Consider the following 18,220-nt stretch of genomic DNA (forward strand, 5'->3'; position numbering starts at 1 on the left):
AGTTCGTTCACACTGCTCCTGACGGGTTTTTTAATTTTGTGACTTTGGGAATTTTATTAGGGGATTTTAAATTGTGTTTTAACTGTTTTTATTCATCTTCCTACCTCCTCCAGGTACATGTATTTGTTTATTTTGTTTGTGTATTGTCCATACTGTTCTTATGTGTTTTATTGTACGCCGCCCCGAGTCCTTTGGGAGAGGGTGCGGCTAAGAAATAAATTTTATTATTTTTATTATTATTATGAGAAATAGTAGTTGTAGCCCTTTGACCAAAGAGCAATGAATAGGGAAGGAGGGTTGGATGAAAGACGAGAGAGAGAAGCTGAGCAGAAGATGGGATATAGAGAGGGAAGAAAAGAAGACCAGAAAGAGAAAAAAAAGCAGGAAGCAGATAATGGAGAACAGAGAATTGGGGGGGGGGGCGTGAGGAGAGAGGAAAAGATGAAGAAGAAAGACAGGAATTGGTGTGCCCCCCCCCCAGATTGAGACAGTGAGGAGGTTGGGGAGGAACATGGGTCTGGGGAAGGCTCTGATGAGGGCTCAGTGTTGGAGGCAGAGAGGGGGCCTGGGCCGTCTGACAGTTATCAGCTGCCTTCGGAGTCAGACATCAGTGAGGCAGACGAACAGCTGGAGCCTGTTCCCAGTGTGCGCATGCGCAGAGTTGCCAGACGAAGGGAACAACTAAAGAATAGGGGTTGACTTGGGAGTAAGGCCACAGGTAAGGACGATGAATGGCCCCTCGCAGAGGAAATAAAAGAGGAGCAAAAGGGGAGTGGAGTTTGCAGGAGACAATTAGTTCGCTTAATTGGTTCGTGACTCTCCCAGACTCCTTGCCAAGTTTTGCAGATATCGGCCTGTCAGCTCTCCAAGCCAGAGAAGGTCTGTGAGTGTAAATCCTCCCTTGAAAGACTTTGCTGGATGGTCAATGAGCAGAATTCACAGTAAATTAATAAAAGGGGTTTTTGTCGGAACAAGGAGTTTGCTTCATGCTCTTGGGAAGCCTCGGTCAGAACAGGAAGATGGGGAGAGAGAAGCAGACATAGAAGGGAATGAAGCTGAGTGGGAAGTGAAGAGAGAAAAGGAGAAAGGCAGAGAGGGGACATGAAGGAGGGGAAAAGAGGAGGAAGGGGATGAAATGGGAAGAAGATGGGAAAAACAGAGAAGCAGCTTGAAGAACCAAAACTGTGAATTTCAAAATTAAAAACAAAATCCTCGGAATCCAAACTTAAAAACAAAACAACGAATAAGGTCTGGAAGTCAATGAAGTTGAAACTCCAGACTCATCAGCTGTTCTTTCATGTAACTCCTGATTTAAATGTTGATTCTTGTACATGTCACTGAAACTTCAAATCCTGAAAAAAACATGCTCCAGGGGGAATGAAATCAGCAAACAAAAGCTGTTCATGAAATAGAATGATAACAGTGTTCAGGAACACATTTGAATTGAAAAGCTGTTTTTAAAAAAAAACACCTTCAAACTCGGAGCAGGATGTCCTTAATCCACTTCCCTGGCAATTATCATTTGTTCTCCCTAATTAAATGCAACATTAGTGGATTGATTTGCCATTGAAGCCCATGAAAGGTTGCCAAGGGTCTTCCTTATTTACCACCGATCAATCAGGTTTTCAAACCTGAAATTGGATCTTCTCACTTATTGTCTGGGCTCCCAAGATGCCAGCAGGCAAAATTTACAATCCCCAAAATGTCTGTGTGTGTGGGGGGAGGCTGATAAATGTCGCTTCAGCTTTGTTTGGAAACAGGTGACGCTGACACACAAACCCACATGTTGTTGACTAACAGTGCAGGGGTGGGTTCCGATAGGCACTTCTGCCGGTTCGCTCGTGTGCGCGCCGCACCCGTGTGCATGCGCAGTGCAATAAAAATTGTTATGCGCATGCACAGAAGCAAAAAACAAGATGGCAGTGCTTACGGTGCTGCCGGGAGAACCGTTTCGGGGGCGTGGCAGGCCTGGGTCCCTGCCGGTTCCAGTGACCCAGGCCGCCAAACCACTACTGGTTCAGCCGAACTGGTCCGAACCGGTAGGAACCCAACATTGCAAAAGTGAATCCTGAAGGATTGTTGCGTCAACCTCTCTTGTTTTTTCCATTCAAAGAAACAGATGCGGCCATTTTTTGGGGGGGAGGAATGTTCCTCGTAAAATGAAAGAGGCCATCAAAACTGTTGTTCTGTCTCCTGAGAGCCTTAAGGGGAAGATCGGAAAGACGGTGTGGCTTTGATAAATCAGCCTCCCACCTAACTACTTTTCTCTCGCTTATGTCTAGAGAGAAGAAGGCTGGGCAACTTATCTTCACTGGGCTTTCTTCCTTAAGTAATGAAGTCCCCCCTCCCTTAACACCCAGATGCCTCTTTGAAGCTGAACAGACCAAGAATAAAGACAAATTTAATCTAAACAACCAGAGCCGAGGGAACCTCTTTGAAAAACAGCCCCATCCTTTCCAATAAAAGTACCGTATTTTTGGAGTATAAGACGCACTTCCCCCCAAAAGAGGGTGAAAATTTGGGTGCGTCTTATACAACAAATGCAGTCCTGCCAGTCCCCGCCCTTTGGCCTCTGCCTCCCAGCAATTTGCCTCCTTGCAGCACAAAGCCTGTTTCAGTTTCAGCATAGCTTGATTAGCACAAGCAGCTGATTGTCGGTTGGATCGGCCTCCTGACCATCAGCTGTTTCAGGCTGCAGGGACTGCCATTGCTTATTGCTGCCTCTGTCCACCCCATTTGTGGCCCCCACATGCCCCATTTTCCACCCATTCCAATACCCGCTGCCCGGAGCAGACAGAAAATGGGACGCGCGGAGGCAGAAAACGGGGCGGGCAGAGGCGGCAATAGACTAAGGCAATCTCTGCAGCCTGAAACAGCTGATTGTTGGGAGGATGATCCAACCAACAATCAGCTGCTTGTGATAATCAGGCTGTGCTGAAATTGAAACTGAAACACACTGTTTGCTGCAAGGAGGCAAATTGCTGGGAGGCAGACAAAAAAAAATTCCCCTTGTGCTAATCAGGCTAAACTGAAACTGAAACAAGCTGTTTGCTGTTTGCTGCAAGGACGCAAATTGCTGGGAGGCAGATTTTTTTTCTTGTTTCCTCCCCGAAAGCTAGGTGCATCTTATACTTTGGAGCGTCTTATACTCCAAAAAATACAGTGCTTTTTTCTGTCCAGCAGCAAATTGAACTTGCTTTACAGGGGGTCCTCAACTTAGGACCACAATTGAGCCCAACATTTCCATTGTTAAGAAAGGCAGTTGTTAAGGGAATTGTGTCCCCCCCCCCATTTTACAACCTTTCTTGCCACAGTTGCTAAGTGAATTACTGAAGCTGTTAAGTGAATCATATGGCCGTTATGTAAAACAGCTTCTCCAAGCGGCTTTGCTTGTCAGAAGCCAGCTGGGAAGGTTACAAATGGTGCTTATACGGCCCTGGGACAGTCATAATTACATATGTGCCCAAATTTTGATCACATGACCTTGGGGGGATGCTGCAATGGCCATAAGTGTAAAAACCGATCGTAAGTCAATTTTATTCAGTCATGTTGTAACTTGGAATGCTTTCTAAACGAATGTAAGTCGAGGATGATCTGTTGAATAAATCAATTTTTCACACAATACGCTGAACCATAAACCAAGCAAGCCCTCCTGATTTTAGACATGTAATATGGAAAAAGCTAAATGTTTCTAAAACCACATGTGAATTTATGCGCAATCCTTGACTCACAGCCGCTCATTTAGTGACCGTTTGAAGTTACAATGGCACCGAAAAATGTGACTTAGGATCAGGGATGGTATTCACTTACCTTCCCTGCTGGTTCATGTGCGCACATTTGCACGCGCCCTGTCCACACATGCACTCAGCCTTCCCGCATGCACTTTGGCTAAGAAACGTCTGGAACGGTATAGGGTTTCCTGCCTAGGCAGGGGGTTGGACTAGAAGACCTCCAAGGTCCCTTCCAACCCTACTATTGTATTGTATTGTATTGTATTGAAAGTGACTAAATGGGAGGCGGAGCCATCCACAATTTCCGCTACCGGTTCGGTTGAACTGGTCCAAACAGCAGAATACCGCCTCTGCTTAGGACCGTTTTTCACACTTACGACCATTGCAGCATCCCTACGGCCACACGATCAAAATTCAGACGCTTTGCAACTTGCTGCATATTTATGACGGTTGCAGTGTCCCCCGGGGTCATGTGATCCCCTTTTGTGACCTTCTGACAAGCAAAGTCCATGGGGAAGCCAGATTCACCGAACAGCCGAGTTACTAACGTAACACCTGCAGTGATTCACTTAATAACTGTGGCAAGAAAATGGGTCAAAACTCACTTAACAACTTTCTTGCTTCATCATCATCATCATCTTTTAATGACTCCATAATCCCTCCGGGGTGGAGTCTGGGCAACTGAATGGAGCTAGCAGAGTGTTTACTGGCCGGATACCATTCCTGTTGCCGATGCAGAGTTTTGTTCAGCAGATATATCCTCATTGTGCCCGTAGGAATATCTGCTTCTACCTAGGATCAAACTAACAGCCTCCTGATTGTGAGACAAGAGTTGCACCTCTAGACCACCGCACTACTCCTAACAACTGTCTTGCTTAACAACATAAAGTTGGGACTCTAGTGTGGTTGTAAGTCAAGGATTGCCTGTATACTACTGGAAAACCGTAGGTGTAGTAATGTCCTATGTGAGTCCAACCTAATGATGATTTTCCTGTGATTTCAGGAAAAGTGTTTTATGCAACCAGCGCAGGTCGGCTGACATTTCAAATGGCCCAGAAGCATTGCCTAAGTCAAGGGGCTCAGCTAGCAACCACGGGGCAGTTATACCTCGCCTGGAAGGAAGGGCTGGACCAGTGTGACCCAGGGTGGCTGGCTGACGGAAGTGTGCGCTATCCAATCCGAACCCCACGGAAGAAATGTGGCGGAGATGAACCTGGCGTAAGGACAACCTACCAATTCTCAAACCGGACTGGCTTCCCGGATCCGGCATCCAAACTTGGTGCTTACTGCTACAAAGGTTTGTAGGTGGTTTTTTTTTTTATAAAAAAAATTACATCTCAGTTTGTGTTTGTTCTACTTGATTTGGATTCTGCTTGCTTGAAATGTCCTGGACAGGATGCAATCCCTTTTTAAAAAAGAGTTTAAAAGCACAGAGGGGCTGCCCTGATTTTATAGATGTTTCCAGGATATGTGTTCTCTCTCTCTCTCTCTCTCTCTCTCTCTCTCTCTCTCATCTACCTACCTACCTATCTCTATCATATCGCTCTCTCTCATCTGTCTGTCTGTCTATCATCTATCTATCTATCTATCTATCTATCTATCTATCTATCTATCTATCTATCTATCTATCATCTACCTACCTACCTATCTCTATCATATCGCTCTCTCTGTCTGTCTGTCTATCATCTATTATATCTATCTATCTATTTATTTATCTATCTATCTATCTATCTATCTATCTATCTATCTATCTATCTATCTATCTATCTATCTATCTATCTATCTATCTATCATCTACCTACCTACCTATCTCCATCATATATATCTCTCTCATCTGTCTGTCTGTCTGTCTATCATCTGTCTGTCTGTCTGTCTGTCTGTCTACCTATCATCTATCTATCTATCTATCTATCTATCTATCTATCTATCTATCTATCATCTATCTATCTATCTATCTATCATCTATCTATCTATCATCTACCTAGCCAGAGATAGGTTGCTCCCGGTTCGGCCTGGTTCGGGCGAACCGGTAGTAGTGGCGGCGGGAGGCTCCGCCCACCTGCCCAGCCACCTCTGCGCATCTGCAGAAGTATCACGCGTGCGCACAAGCTCCCCCAGGAGTGCCCCCAAACTGGTAACAAAAAAATTGACAATCCACCACTGTACGTACCTATCTGTCTCATCTCTCTCTCTCTCTCTCTCTCTCTCTCTCTCTCTCTCAAGGTCCCTTCCAACTCTACTATTGTATTGTGTCTGTCTGTCTGTCTGTCTGTCTGTCTGTCTGTCTGTCTGTCTGTCTATCTATCTATCTATCTATCTATCTATCACCTACCTATTATCTCTATCTATCTATCTATCTATCTATCTATCTATCTATCTATCTATCTATCACCTACCTATTATCTCTATCTATCTATCTATCTATCTATCTATCTATCTATCTATCTATCTATCTATCATCTATCTCTAGAGGCTTTACTAATTTTTCCAAGCATTCTGGGCTTCCCAGCCCTTTCCTATCCAAATACTGGCCAATCCTGCTCACTTGCTGAACATTACGTTCTATACCTAATTCTTTCAACTGGGGGGGTCTTTTCATTTAAACTACCGAAGATCTGCAGGCAGAGATTCTCTTTCCTGAGCCACAGACCCCATTTAAGTGCAAAGATTCTAGTCCACATGTCTCTGAATAAAGGGAGAATGCAATCAGAATCCGTGAGGTCAGCGTAGGCTGAGAGATTTCTCCCGTCTGAAGGAAGAAATTGTTTTCAGCTACCCCCTATTATTCACAAACGTGAACTAGGAACTTTCCATGTAAGAAGCTGGTTTTCAGCCTGAGTAATGGTTGCAATTATTTTCTCAGCAAAAGCCAGCCTAAATGGCCTCTCTCTTGGTCCCTGTGTCTGCATTGCAAAAAAGCACAATTGGCCTATTGGTGCCTGGGCTTTCAAGGCTCTGGGAAAAAGAGCATTGTTAATGTGAGCAATTCTCTGTCAGCCTCTCCCCAAAAGCATCCCTGTTATTGATGGATTGATTTAATTTATACCCTGCTTTCCAGCTTGGCAAAAGCATCAAAGTTGCTGTGACACAAATAGAAGCAAAGACACCTCACACAAAATAGAAAAAGAATGATCTAATGCCAGTCAGTGTTTCTCAGCCCAGCCTACCTCTGAAGCTTTCTGTTTTTTATGGATATATAATTGGAAGGCAGAATCCTACAGAGCTGCGTAGACCTGCTGGGGGAAAGAGCGATGTAAATCCAATTAATCAAATAATAACACGAGAAAAGTAGAAGGCGAAGCTCAAAACCTTTTTTAAGAATCAGATCTGGTCCAAAAAGTGTCCAAAATGATACGGATTTGACTTATTAGAATGCAATGAAAACAGGCAACAGATTCTCAAGTCTAGAAACAATTCAGGGTGAGCCTTGTAAAATAGAATAGTATAGAATTCTTTATTGGCCAAGTGCGATTGGACACACATTGTGACTTTTTTTGATAAGCCAGGTCAATGGGGAAACCAGATTCACTTAACAACCGTGCTACCAACTTAACCACTGTAGCGATTCGCTTAACAACAGGGGCAAGAAAAGTTGTAAAGCGGGGAAAACTCACTTAACCAATGTTTCCCTTAGCAGCAGAAATTTTGGGAGTCAGTTGTGACGGTAAGTTGAGAACTAGATGTATCTCCATGACGATGCCATACTGCACACCAGAGGTGGTATTCAGCAGGTTCTGACCAGTTCTGGAGAACCGATAGCGGAAATTTTGAGTAGTTCAGAGAACCGATAAATACCACCTCTGACTTGCCCTGCCCCCATCTATTCTCTGCCTCCTGAGTCCCAGGTGATCGGGAGGGCACGGGGATTTTACAATATTCTTGCCCTGAAGTGGGGAGGGAATGGAAATTTTGCAGTATCCTTCCCCTGGAATGAGGAGGGAATGGGGATTTTGCAGTATCCTTCCCCTGGAGTAGGGAGGAAATGGGGATTTTGCAGTATCCTTTGCCTGGAGTGGGGAGGGAGTGCGGATTTTGCAGTATCCTTCCCCTGGAATGGGGAGGGAATGGGGATTTTACAGTATCCTTCCCCTGGAGTGGGGAGGGAATGGGGATTTTACAGTATCCTTCCCCTGGAGTGGGGAGGGAATGGGGATTTTGCAGTATCCTTCCCCCGGAATGGGGAGGGAATGGGGATTTTACAGTATCCTTCCCCTGGAGTAGGGAGGAAATGGGGATTTTGCAGTATCCTTCCCCTGGTATGAGGAAGGAATGGGGATTTTGCAGTATCCTTCCCCCAGAATGGGGAGGGAATGCGGATTTTGCAGTATCCTTCCCCCGGAGTGGGGAGGGAATGGGGATTTTACAGTATCCTTCCCCTGAAGTGGGGAGGGAATGTGGATTTTGCAGTATCCTTCCCCTGGAGTAGGGAGGAAATGGGGAGTTTGCAGTTTCCTTCCCCTGGTATGAGGAGGGAATGGGGATTTTGCAGTATCCTTCCCCCAGAGTGGGGAGGGAATGGGGATTTTACAGTATCCTTCCCCTGGAGTAGGGAGGAAATGGGGATTTTGCAGTATCCTTCCCCTGGTATGAGGAGGGAATGGAAATTTTACAGTATCCTTCCCCTGAAGTGGGAACGGAATGCGGATTTTGCAGTATCCTTCCTCCGGAGTGGGGAGGGAATGGGGATTTTGCAGCATCCTTCCCCTGGTATGAGGAGGGAATGGGGATTTTACAGTATCCTTCCCCTGGAATGGGGAGGGAATGGGGATTTTACAGTATCCTTCCCCTGGAGGGGGGAGGGAATGGGGATTTTACAGTATCCTTCCCCTGGAATGGGGAGGGAATGGGGATTTTGCAGCATCCTTCCCCTGGTATGAGGAGGGAATGGGGATTTTACAGTATCCTTCCCCTGGAGGGGGGAGGGAATGGGGATTTTACAGTATCCTTCCCCTGGAATGGGGAGGGAATGGGGATTTTGCAGCATCCTTCCCCTGGAATGGGGAGGGAATGGGGATTTTACAGTATCCTTCCCCTGGAGGGGGGAGGGAATGGGGATTTTACAGTATCCTTCCCCTGCCACGCCCATCAAGCCATGCCATGCCCACCAAGCCACGCCCACAGAACCAGTAGTAAAAAAATGAATCCCACCACTGGTGCACACGTGGCACTTATGGCTTGCAGCTGCGAACTCCCGTGGCCTCCTGTCTTCAAAACAGCCAGGGATGAAATCGGCTTACATCGGTTGTTTCTTCTTTTGTGGGTCAGCACAACTGCTACTATTTCGGCTTGGGATTTCCTGCTGCTCACCCATCTTCCTTAATTAGCTGGAGTCTTTATTGCTGTTTCCCCAGTTGCCTTGCTGAGGAGCCGAAGACTTTCCCGAAGTTGTGAATTGCTTATTTGCAGCTGTATGGCATCTCCAATTTCTTGGGATAACAACCTGGGAGGGGAAAAGGGACATGCCGGGATTTATAACCCAGGCTGAGATACCAGTGGGTAAACAAGGGCAGGCACTTCGCTTTATTTAAAGGGAAGAGGGCTTGAAAGAGGCGGCGTGCCGTGTCTCCAGTTCTCTTTCCAGCAGCCCCTTCATAAATCAGCCCGCCTGGCCAGCCGCTTTGGCTGACAAAAGGAAGAATTGAGTCCCTGGGCCCCGAACCAGCTTGCAGCTCAGAGCTTTGGCAATAATTGCCCCTTCAATCCTGCCTTCTCAATCAGAGAGGCGGAGAGGGAAGGGGAGTTGGCTGAGGGAAGCAGAATCTGGGTTTTTCACCCGGAGAAAATGGGGTGCCCCTCCCTTCCCTCCTACTCTCCTTAGCCTTTCTGTTTTAGGAGGTTTTTTTTTTAGGAGAATAGGCCTTCAGTTGCAGCTCCATAAAAAAAGGAATCAAAACACCCAGGGGTGGGCTTCAAAAATTTCAGCAATTGGTTCTCTGCCTAGTGGCTGGGTGGGCGTGGCCATGGTGGGCGTGGCCTACTCAGCCTCCTGCACCACAGCGGGGCCGTTTTTGCCTTCCCCAGGCTCCGGATGCTTTCCTTGAGCCTCTGGGTGGGCAAAAACAACCTCCCCCAGGGTCTGGAAGCCTTCCGGGAGCCTGGAAATGCGCCTGTTTCCGGCCTTCTGGAACTTCTGGGAGGTCCGTTTTTCCCCCTCCCCAAGGGGCGGGTTAGAGTGGGAGGGGCTGGGACCGGCCAGCCAGGGGTGGGATTTGGAGGTTCTCTGAATAATGTTCTCTAGGGGTTCTCCCGAACCCGGCCGAACCTGTAGCAGCCCGCCCCTGAAAACAGCCCAAAATTGATTAGGGGACTGGAGGCTAAAACATATGAAGAACGGTTGCTGGAACTGGGTATGTGTAGTTTAATGAAAAGAAGGACTAGGGGAGACACGATAGTAGTCTTCCAATATCTCAGGGGTTGCCACAAAGAAGAGGGAGTCAAGCTATTCTCCAAGGCACCTGAGGGCAGGACAAGAAGCAATGGGTAGAAACTAATCAAGGAGAGAAGCAACCGTGAACTAAGGAGAAATTTCCCGACAGTTAAAACAATTAATCAGTGGAACAACTTGCCTCCAGAAGTTGTGAATGCTCCAACACTGGAAGTCTTTAAGAAGATGTTGGATATCTATTTGTCTGAAATGGTATAAGGTTTTCTGCCTAGGCAGGGGGTTGGACTAGAAGACCTCCAAGGTCCCTTCCAACTCTACTATTGTATTATGTATTACTACTGGTTCGGCGCCCGAAAATGTTGGCTCCGTGTGTATTTGCACTTAAGTGGCATTGGGTTTCTTGCTTAAGCAGGGTCCCTTCCAACTCTTTTTTCTAGGTTCTGTAAAAAGCCCACAGCCATAGAAATAATACAGACAGTTCTCGACCGTTGTATTTTGTGACCGTTCTAAGTTACAGTAGCACTGAAAAAAGTGACTTATAACTGGTTCTTGCATTTACAACATCGCAGCATCCCTAAGGCCACATGATAATTTTGGGTGCTTGGTGAAAAAAACAACGGCATGCACATATTTATGATGACTGCCGCATCCCAGGGTCTGCTTGAAGATAAATCAACCCCCTGCAGAACCCCAATATGCTAATCCTCCCAATAAAGACCCATTGAAGTGTGTCATCCATTCTGGACTGCTTTCTATCCCCAACTGTGCTCACTGAATATGTTCAAGTTAGTTACTGCATTCTCATTTTCTCGGCTCATGTATACATTGAAGCATAAACTAAAGCAGCAGGCTCGGTTGAAAGTCCTCAAGCTTAGCATATTGGTCCAGAGGTGGTTGTTTAATAGACCAGCTTAATATGTCATTCAAGCCCAGGCATTGCAGAGTTCCCCTGTTGGACTATACTTACCCTGTTCCCCTGAAAATAAGACCTCCCTGGATAATAAGCCCAATCGGACTTTTGAGCGCATGCGCTAAAATAAGCCCTCCCCCAAAATATGACAGCCATGAGGTGACCACGCTCACCGCCTCCTGCACCCCAAAAATATTAAGACCTCCCTGAAAATAAGGCCAAGCACTTATTTCGGGGGGGGGGGTTCAAAAGAAAATAAGACCCTGTCTTATTTTCAGGGAAACACCATTCCCCTCCCCATCTCTCTCAGTTCAAAAGGATGGTAAGATAATGGTGGGAAGGGAATACAGGGAGTCCTCGACTTAACAACAGTTCATTTAATGACTGCAAGACGTTACAACGGCACTGAAAAAAAGTGGCTTGCAACCATTTTTCACAGTTACGACCTTTGAAGCATTCTCCATGGTCACATGATCAAAATTCAGATGCTTGCCAATGGGTTCATACTTATGATGGTGGCAGCATCCCGGGGTCATGTGATCCCGCTTTTGTGACCTCCTGACAAGTCAAGTCAATGGGGAAACCCAATTCACTTAACCATCAGGCTGCTAACTTATCAACTGCAGTGATTCCCTTAACAACCTGGGCAGGAAATGTCGTAAAATGAGGCAAAGCCCGCTTAACAACATACATTTTGGGTTCAGTTGTGGTCGTAAGGTTGAGGACTACCTCTTTAAGAGCTATACTGAAAGTTCCTCACTTACAACCACAACGGAGCCTAAAATTTCTGTCGCTAGGCAACATTTCAGTGGTCAAGAGAGTTTTGCCCCACTTTAGGACCTTTCTTGCCACAGTTGTTAAGTGAATCGCTGCAGTTGTTATACCCTGTTTCCCTGAAAATAAGACCTCCCCGGATAATCAGCCCAATCGGGCTTTTGAGTGCATGCGCTAAAATAAGCCCTTCCCCGAAAATAAGCCCTCCCCTGAACATATTGCAACACTGCTGCAGCCATGAGGTGACCACGCTCACAGCCTCCTGCACCTCAAAAATAATAAGACCTCCCCGAAAATAAGGCCAAGCACTTATTTCAGGGGTCAAAAGAAAATAAGACCTTGTCTTATTTTGGGGGAAACATGGTATTAGTAACACGGTTGTTAAGTGAACAACTGGTTTCCCCATTGACTTTGCTTGAACAAAAAGTTGTAACAGGTGGGTCACTTGATCCACGACGGTCATAAACATGAGTCAGTTGCCAAGTGTCTGAATTTTGATCACATGGCCATGGGGATGCTGCAGTACTCTAAATTGTGAACAGTGGTCTATCATTCACTGTTTTTGTGCTGTTGTAATTACGAAGGGTTACTAAATGGGGGCTGGTTGCCAAGTGCTCGAAATGTGGCCACGTGACCAGAGGGAGACAGCCATGGGAACGTTGAATGTGGGTTGTAAGAAGCCCTGGGGAACAGAGGTGGGTTCCTACCGGTTTGGACCGGTTCGGCCGAGTAGGTAGTAACTGGTCCGGACATGTGATCGAACTGGTTCCATCTTGATTTTCTGTTCTGCACATGCGCAGAACAACCTTCATTGAAAAAATGTAATTGTCCCCCTTTTTTAATGTGCGCATGCGCAGACCTTTTAAAGTGCAAATACACACGGAGCAAACATTTTTGGACGTCGAACCGGTAGTAATGTCGGCAGGAAACCACCCCTGCTGGGGAGGTCTGTCATAAGTTCAAGCGGTCACTAAGCAACCATCATAAGTCGAGGACCACCTGTCCAGAGGTGGTATTCAGCCACTTCGGACCGGTTTGCCTGAACCGGTAGCGGAAATCGCGGGTGGACCTGCCCACCTGCCCCGGCTCTATGTTGTCCTATCTAGGCACTTTTTTTTAAGCTGGGCGCATGCACAGAAGGGGCATGCGCAAGCAAAGCGCACGCGTGGAAGTCCGGACGCATGCGTGGAAGGGGTGCATGCAAGCAAAGTGCATCCGTGGAAGGCCAGGCGCATGCATGGAAGGGGCGCACAGAAGTCAAGTGCATCTGTAGAAGGCCGGGTGCATGTGTGGAAGGGGTGCCTGCGAACCAGTGGTAATGAAATGTGAAACCCGCCGTTGCACCTGTCCTGATCCAGGTTCAGAGTTCTGCTTTCGACACATAAGGGAGCAAGATTCCTGGGACAGCTTGTCCAAGATAGACTGGAATAATGATGAAGATCGCTTCTAAGTTAATTATATTTCCACGCCAGCCTTCTCTGCACTCACTCTTAATGCTCACACATGCACACCCACACTCTGGGCTTTAGGGAATGCCTATTAGTATGCCGGAGGCATTGCTTGGACGCATCTGTCTGAGCTGCACGAGTGAATGTTTCTCCCCTCCCTTCTCCCCCTTTCCTATTTTGAATATAAATGCTTTCTATCCTATCTTTGCATGCCTCGCTGGCTGATTTGTTTTTTAATCTATCTTTTCTCTCTTTTAATTTTCCTAGAACAGCCCTTGCCAATTCTCTACCTCAGGTGTGCTGGCCTTCAAACCCCAGAATACCTCAGTCAGGACAGCCATGGCTAAGGGTTCTGGGAGTTGAAGTCCGGCACATTTAACAGAGTAACGGAACAAAAGAGTTGGAAGGGACCTTGGAGGTCTTCTAGTCCAACCCCCCTGCTCAAGCAGGAAACCCTAAACTATTTCAGACAAATGGTTGTCCGATGTTTTCTTGAAAACCTCTGGTGGTGGAGCACCCACAGCTTCTGGAGGCAAATTGTTCCACTGGTTAATTGTTCTTACTGAGAAAATTTCTCCTCAGTTCTCAGTTGCTTCTCTCCTTGATTAGTTTCCACCCATTGCTTCTTGTCCTGCCCTCATGTGCTTTGGAGAACAGTTTGACTCTCTTCTTCTTTGTGGCAACCCCTGAGATATTGGAAGACTGTCATCATGTCACCCCGGGACCTTCTTTTCATTAAACTAGACATGTCCAATTCTGTTCTGACCTAGGCTTCCCCAGCAGCACGAACCCAAGTCCTCATCTGGATAAACCCCTTTTATTTAATTTGCAGTGAATTCCTCTCCAGCAAAGTCTTTCCTCTCCCTTAGTCTTTCAAGATAGTTCACAATTAACAACCTTTATCCGGCTTGGAGAGTGATCAGGCCAATATCTTTCAGACCCCCCAATATTTCGCAAGAATGCAGGAATGACTTAATTGTCGTCTCCTGCAAACTCCACTCTCCTGTCGCTCCTCTTTTATTTCCTCTGGGAGGGGGCCATTCATAATCCACCTGTGGCCTTACTCCCAGGTCGACCCCTGTTCTTTAGCTGTTCCCTTCGTCCGGCAACTCTGTGCATGCGGACACTGGGAACAGGCTCCAGCTGTTTGCCTGCCTCCGACTCAGAAGGCAGCTGATAACTGTCAGACGGCCCTGTCTCCTTCTCTGCTTCTGACACCGAGCCCTTATCAGAGCCTTCCCCAGACTCCAGGACTGGCCCATGTTCCTCCCTAACCTCCTCACTGTCTGAATCTGCTGCCAGCTCTGCTGGCCGCTGGCGGGCCACAACAAATTCCTGCAACTATCCCTTGTATCTTTTACCTCCAGTCCCCTAATCATCTTTGTTGCTCTTCTCTGTACTCTTTCTGGAGTGTCAATTTGGAAAGCACCTGTTCAGATAAGGATTTTCCCCAGGGGTTGAGTTTTTTCCTAAATCTACAATTCTCTCTCTCTTTTTTTATCCCTTTGCAGGGCATCAGTTGGCCAAGATACCAGAGAGGGCATCCTTTGTAGACGGATTTGTCCATCAGCCCATGGACCAATATTCGGAGGGAAGCCACGAGTCAGGAATGGAGAATATCTTGGTGGAGCACGATCCTGACCTGTCCTTTCTGAGCCAGAATGAGCTATTCCCCAGGGAAAACGAGGAAGCGATCATGTCAGCCGATTCCAAAGAATCAGCCAAGGATCTTTACGGCACCTTACACAAAGTGGCAGTGCCGCTACTGGAAGAAGATGAGCAGCTCCAGATGGTAACGGCTTTCCCAGTTGGAAGAGAAAGCGTGGAAGAGAGGTCTGTGGTACCCAGTGTCTCTTTTCTCAATGGAGAAGTTAGAGGGGCTCCCACAGAAGAACCCTCTGTAGATGTCCTTCACGATGGCAAACTCTTCGCTGTAACTGATGATGCCAATAAGATGAACGTCACCGAAGAGTCACTGAGCGTGGTTTCGATGTTGGATGGAGACGCCTTAAATGGCATCTCACCAGAAGCGGTTCCTCATCTGGTCACTCCAACTTGGGTGCAGGGAAATACGGAGGGTTTATTCCCACAGGATACTACTGCTTCTCCGCAACCATCTCAAGTTCAAATCCTAAAGGAGCATCCGACAATTCCTTTCCTAATTCCTTCCCCCACTTCTCCAAAAGATCACCCCACTGCCACTGGGGCAACACCAGCTACGGCTGGCATCCCTGGTTCGAATCAGAACGTTTACACGGGACTGAACGGGCGGTACTTCCAGGAACAGTGGAAAGACGAGCTGGTTGTTGATGGGAACCCAGAGGGCAACACCATGCTACCCACTTCATTGACCGTCTTGGCCTTGGCAGGGCACGAAATGGTAGACAATGCCATTGAGACTCCAGCTGGTATGGTCCCTAGCCCTGCCTCTCCTCTTGGGGCAGGTCTAAACTATTCGCTGTCCAACGAAGTTGACGAAAACAGTAAGTTGATTTGGAATTTGGCTTCTGCTGCAACGGCCTTCCGTCGGGCGTCGGGAGCCTGTAAATTGTAAAAGCACCTTAAGAAGAGGGTGTCATTCCTAATCAGGGTGGGTGGGCTTAGATCCCATTTGCAGAGCCGTGGTGGAGCAGTAGTTAGAATGCAGTATGGCAGGCTAGGTCACTGCCCACTGCCAGGCGTTCGATTCTCACCGGCTCAAGGTTGACTCAGCCTTTCCCTCCTTCTGAGGACGGTAAAATGAGGACCCAGATTGTTGGGGACAATATGCTGACTCTGTAAACCATTTAGGGCAAAGGTGTCAAACTTGATTTATATTGAGGGCCACATCAGGGTTGTGTCTGACCTTGGGGGGCAAGGTGGGTGTGACTGGGGTGGGTGTGGCCAGGGTGCACTGCATTCCTGCGTTCCGTTTTCGGCTGCGACGGCCTCCTGCAGCACTCTAACAGAGAAAACGGAGCTTGGGAGGGGTGCACGGCCCTCCCGAGCTCCGTTTTTGCTAGCAGAGGTACCACAGGCTGCTCCTTCCCTGCTTTCAGCGTGGCCCCGCGGGCCAGATCTAAGCACCCCAGGGGCCAGATCTTGAGTTTTGACACCCCTACCTTAGAGAGAGCTATAAAGCACTGTAAAGTGATATATAGGTCTAAGTGCTATTGATATTGCTGTTCATATCCCACAGTACTGTGAAGGGAAAGCAAATCAGGGTTATGGCAGGACAATATTACAGTAACTAGACTTGGTATGCGACAGGAAGTCCTCTACTTATACTCACAATTGGGACCGGAATATTCATCATTAAGCGGTGTGGTTGTTAAGCGAGGCATCATGTAACTGAACCTCATTTTATGAACTTTTTTGCCATGGTCATTGCATGATCACGACTTGCGACCTTCCTGGCTAGCTTCCCCAGTGACTTTGCCTGTCGGAAGCCCGTTGAGGAGGTGACAAATGGTGAACTGAACTGAATACTTTATTTGACCGAGTGTGATTAGGCATACAAGGAATTTGTCTCTGGCACAGAAACAATCAGTGTGGTCTAGAGGTGGTATTCAGCCAGTTCTGACCGGTACTAGCGAACCGGTAGCAGAAAATTTGAGTAGTTCGGAGAACCGGCAAATACCACCTCTGGCTGGCCCCACCCGCCTCTATTCTCTGCCTCCCGAGTCCCAGCTGATCGGCTGGCTCTTCTTCTGTTGCCCTGCACAGGAGAACAGAGCTGGAAAGCAGGTTAGTAGGATGGGGAGGGAATAGGGCAGGGGTGAAATGCTACCAGTTCAGGCCGGTTCTCCCGAACCAATAGTAAAAAATACTAAAAAAAAGTTTATAAAAAAGTTCCTCCAATTGCATGTCACACAGCCAAAAAACGGGGGGGGGGGGGTGTTAAGGGCTCTGTTTTTGCTCCCAGCAGGCTTCCCTGAGGCCTGCTAGGCCAAAAACGAGGGGCTGGGGGTGTTGAGAAAGAAAGAAAGAAAGAAAGGAAGGAAGGAAGGAAGGAAGGAAGGAAGGAAGGAAGGAAGGAAGGAAGGAAGGAAGGAAAGGAAAGGAAAGGAAAGGAAAGGAAAGGAAAGGAAAGGGAGAGAGACAGACAGAACAGAAACAGAGAGAGAAAGAAAGGGGAGAAAGAAAGAAAAAGAAAAAGGGAGGGAGGGAGGGAAAAAGGAGAGGAAGGAAGGAATACAAACCTGGTACTAAACGCAGCTTCAGAGGTTAATCCAGAGCTGGAAGGAACCTGGAGGTCATCTAGTCCAACCCTGCTCCAGCAGGACATTGTTAAAATGAGTTTCTGTCTTTTGATCCCCCAGTTACATGACCACATAGACCCAAGACCCCACCAAGCCACTCCCACCAAGCCACGCCCACAGAACCAGTAGTAAAAAAATTAGATTTCACCACTGGAATGGTGATTTTACAGTACCCTTCCCCTGCCATGCCCACCAAGCCACGCCCACCAAGCCACATCGCGCCCACAGAACCAGTCGTTTAAAAAAATTAATCCCACCAATGGTGTGGTCATGGTGGCCCCATGATTCTGCAAGGATTGTAAGTGTGAGCTGCGTGCCCGAATCACAATCAAGTGACTATGGTTATCCTGTAAGAGCATTTGAGTGTGAGGACTGGTCATAAATCCTTTGTTTTCAGTGCCATTGTAACTTCAAATGGTCACCAAATGATTGGGCTATAAGTCAAGGTCTACCTATAATACTGGCTGTAGCCACAAAAGGGGCACAGTATATCGGATAAGTACAAGTAGTCCTCAACTTACAGCAGTCCATTTAGTGACCGTTCAGAGTTACAACGGCACTGAAAAATGTGACCTATGACCACTTTTCACACTTATGACCGTTGCAGCATCCCTGTGGTCACCTGATTTACATTTGGATGCTTGACATTTAACTGACTCACATTTATGACGGTCGCAGGGTCCCAGAGTCATATGATTCCCTTTCACGACCTTCTGACCGACAAAGTCAAT

The 18,220-nt window shown here is 47.2% G+C and overlaps 1 protein-coding gene across 1 annotated transcript in view; it reads left to right on the top strand.

Moving 5' to 3' along the window:
- Positions 1-18,220, top strand: part of NCAN (neurocan) — a gene marked incomplete at both ends in the record, with an annotated part of 110,716 nt that overhangs the window by 44,966 nt on the left and 47,530 nt on the right. Inside the window, 2 exons of the mRNA XM_081938741.1 lie at positions 4,735-5,028; positions 14,760-15,731. Of these exons, the coding sequence (XP_081794867.1) occupies positions 4,735-5,028; positions 14,760-15,731 (1,266 nt within the window). The remainder of the gene's footprint in view (positions 1-4,734; positions 5,029-14,759; positions 15,732-18,220) is intronic.

The sequence above is a fragment of the Natrix helvetica genome, assembly GCF_964273705.1.
Source record: "Natrix helvetica genome assembly, chromosome: 1".
NCBI lineage: Eukaryota > Metazoa > Chordata > Lepidosauria > Squamata > Natricidae > Natrix > Natrix helvetica.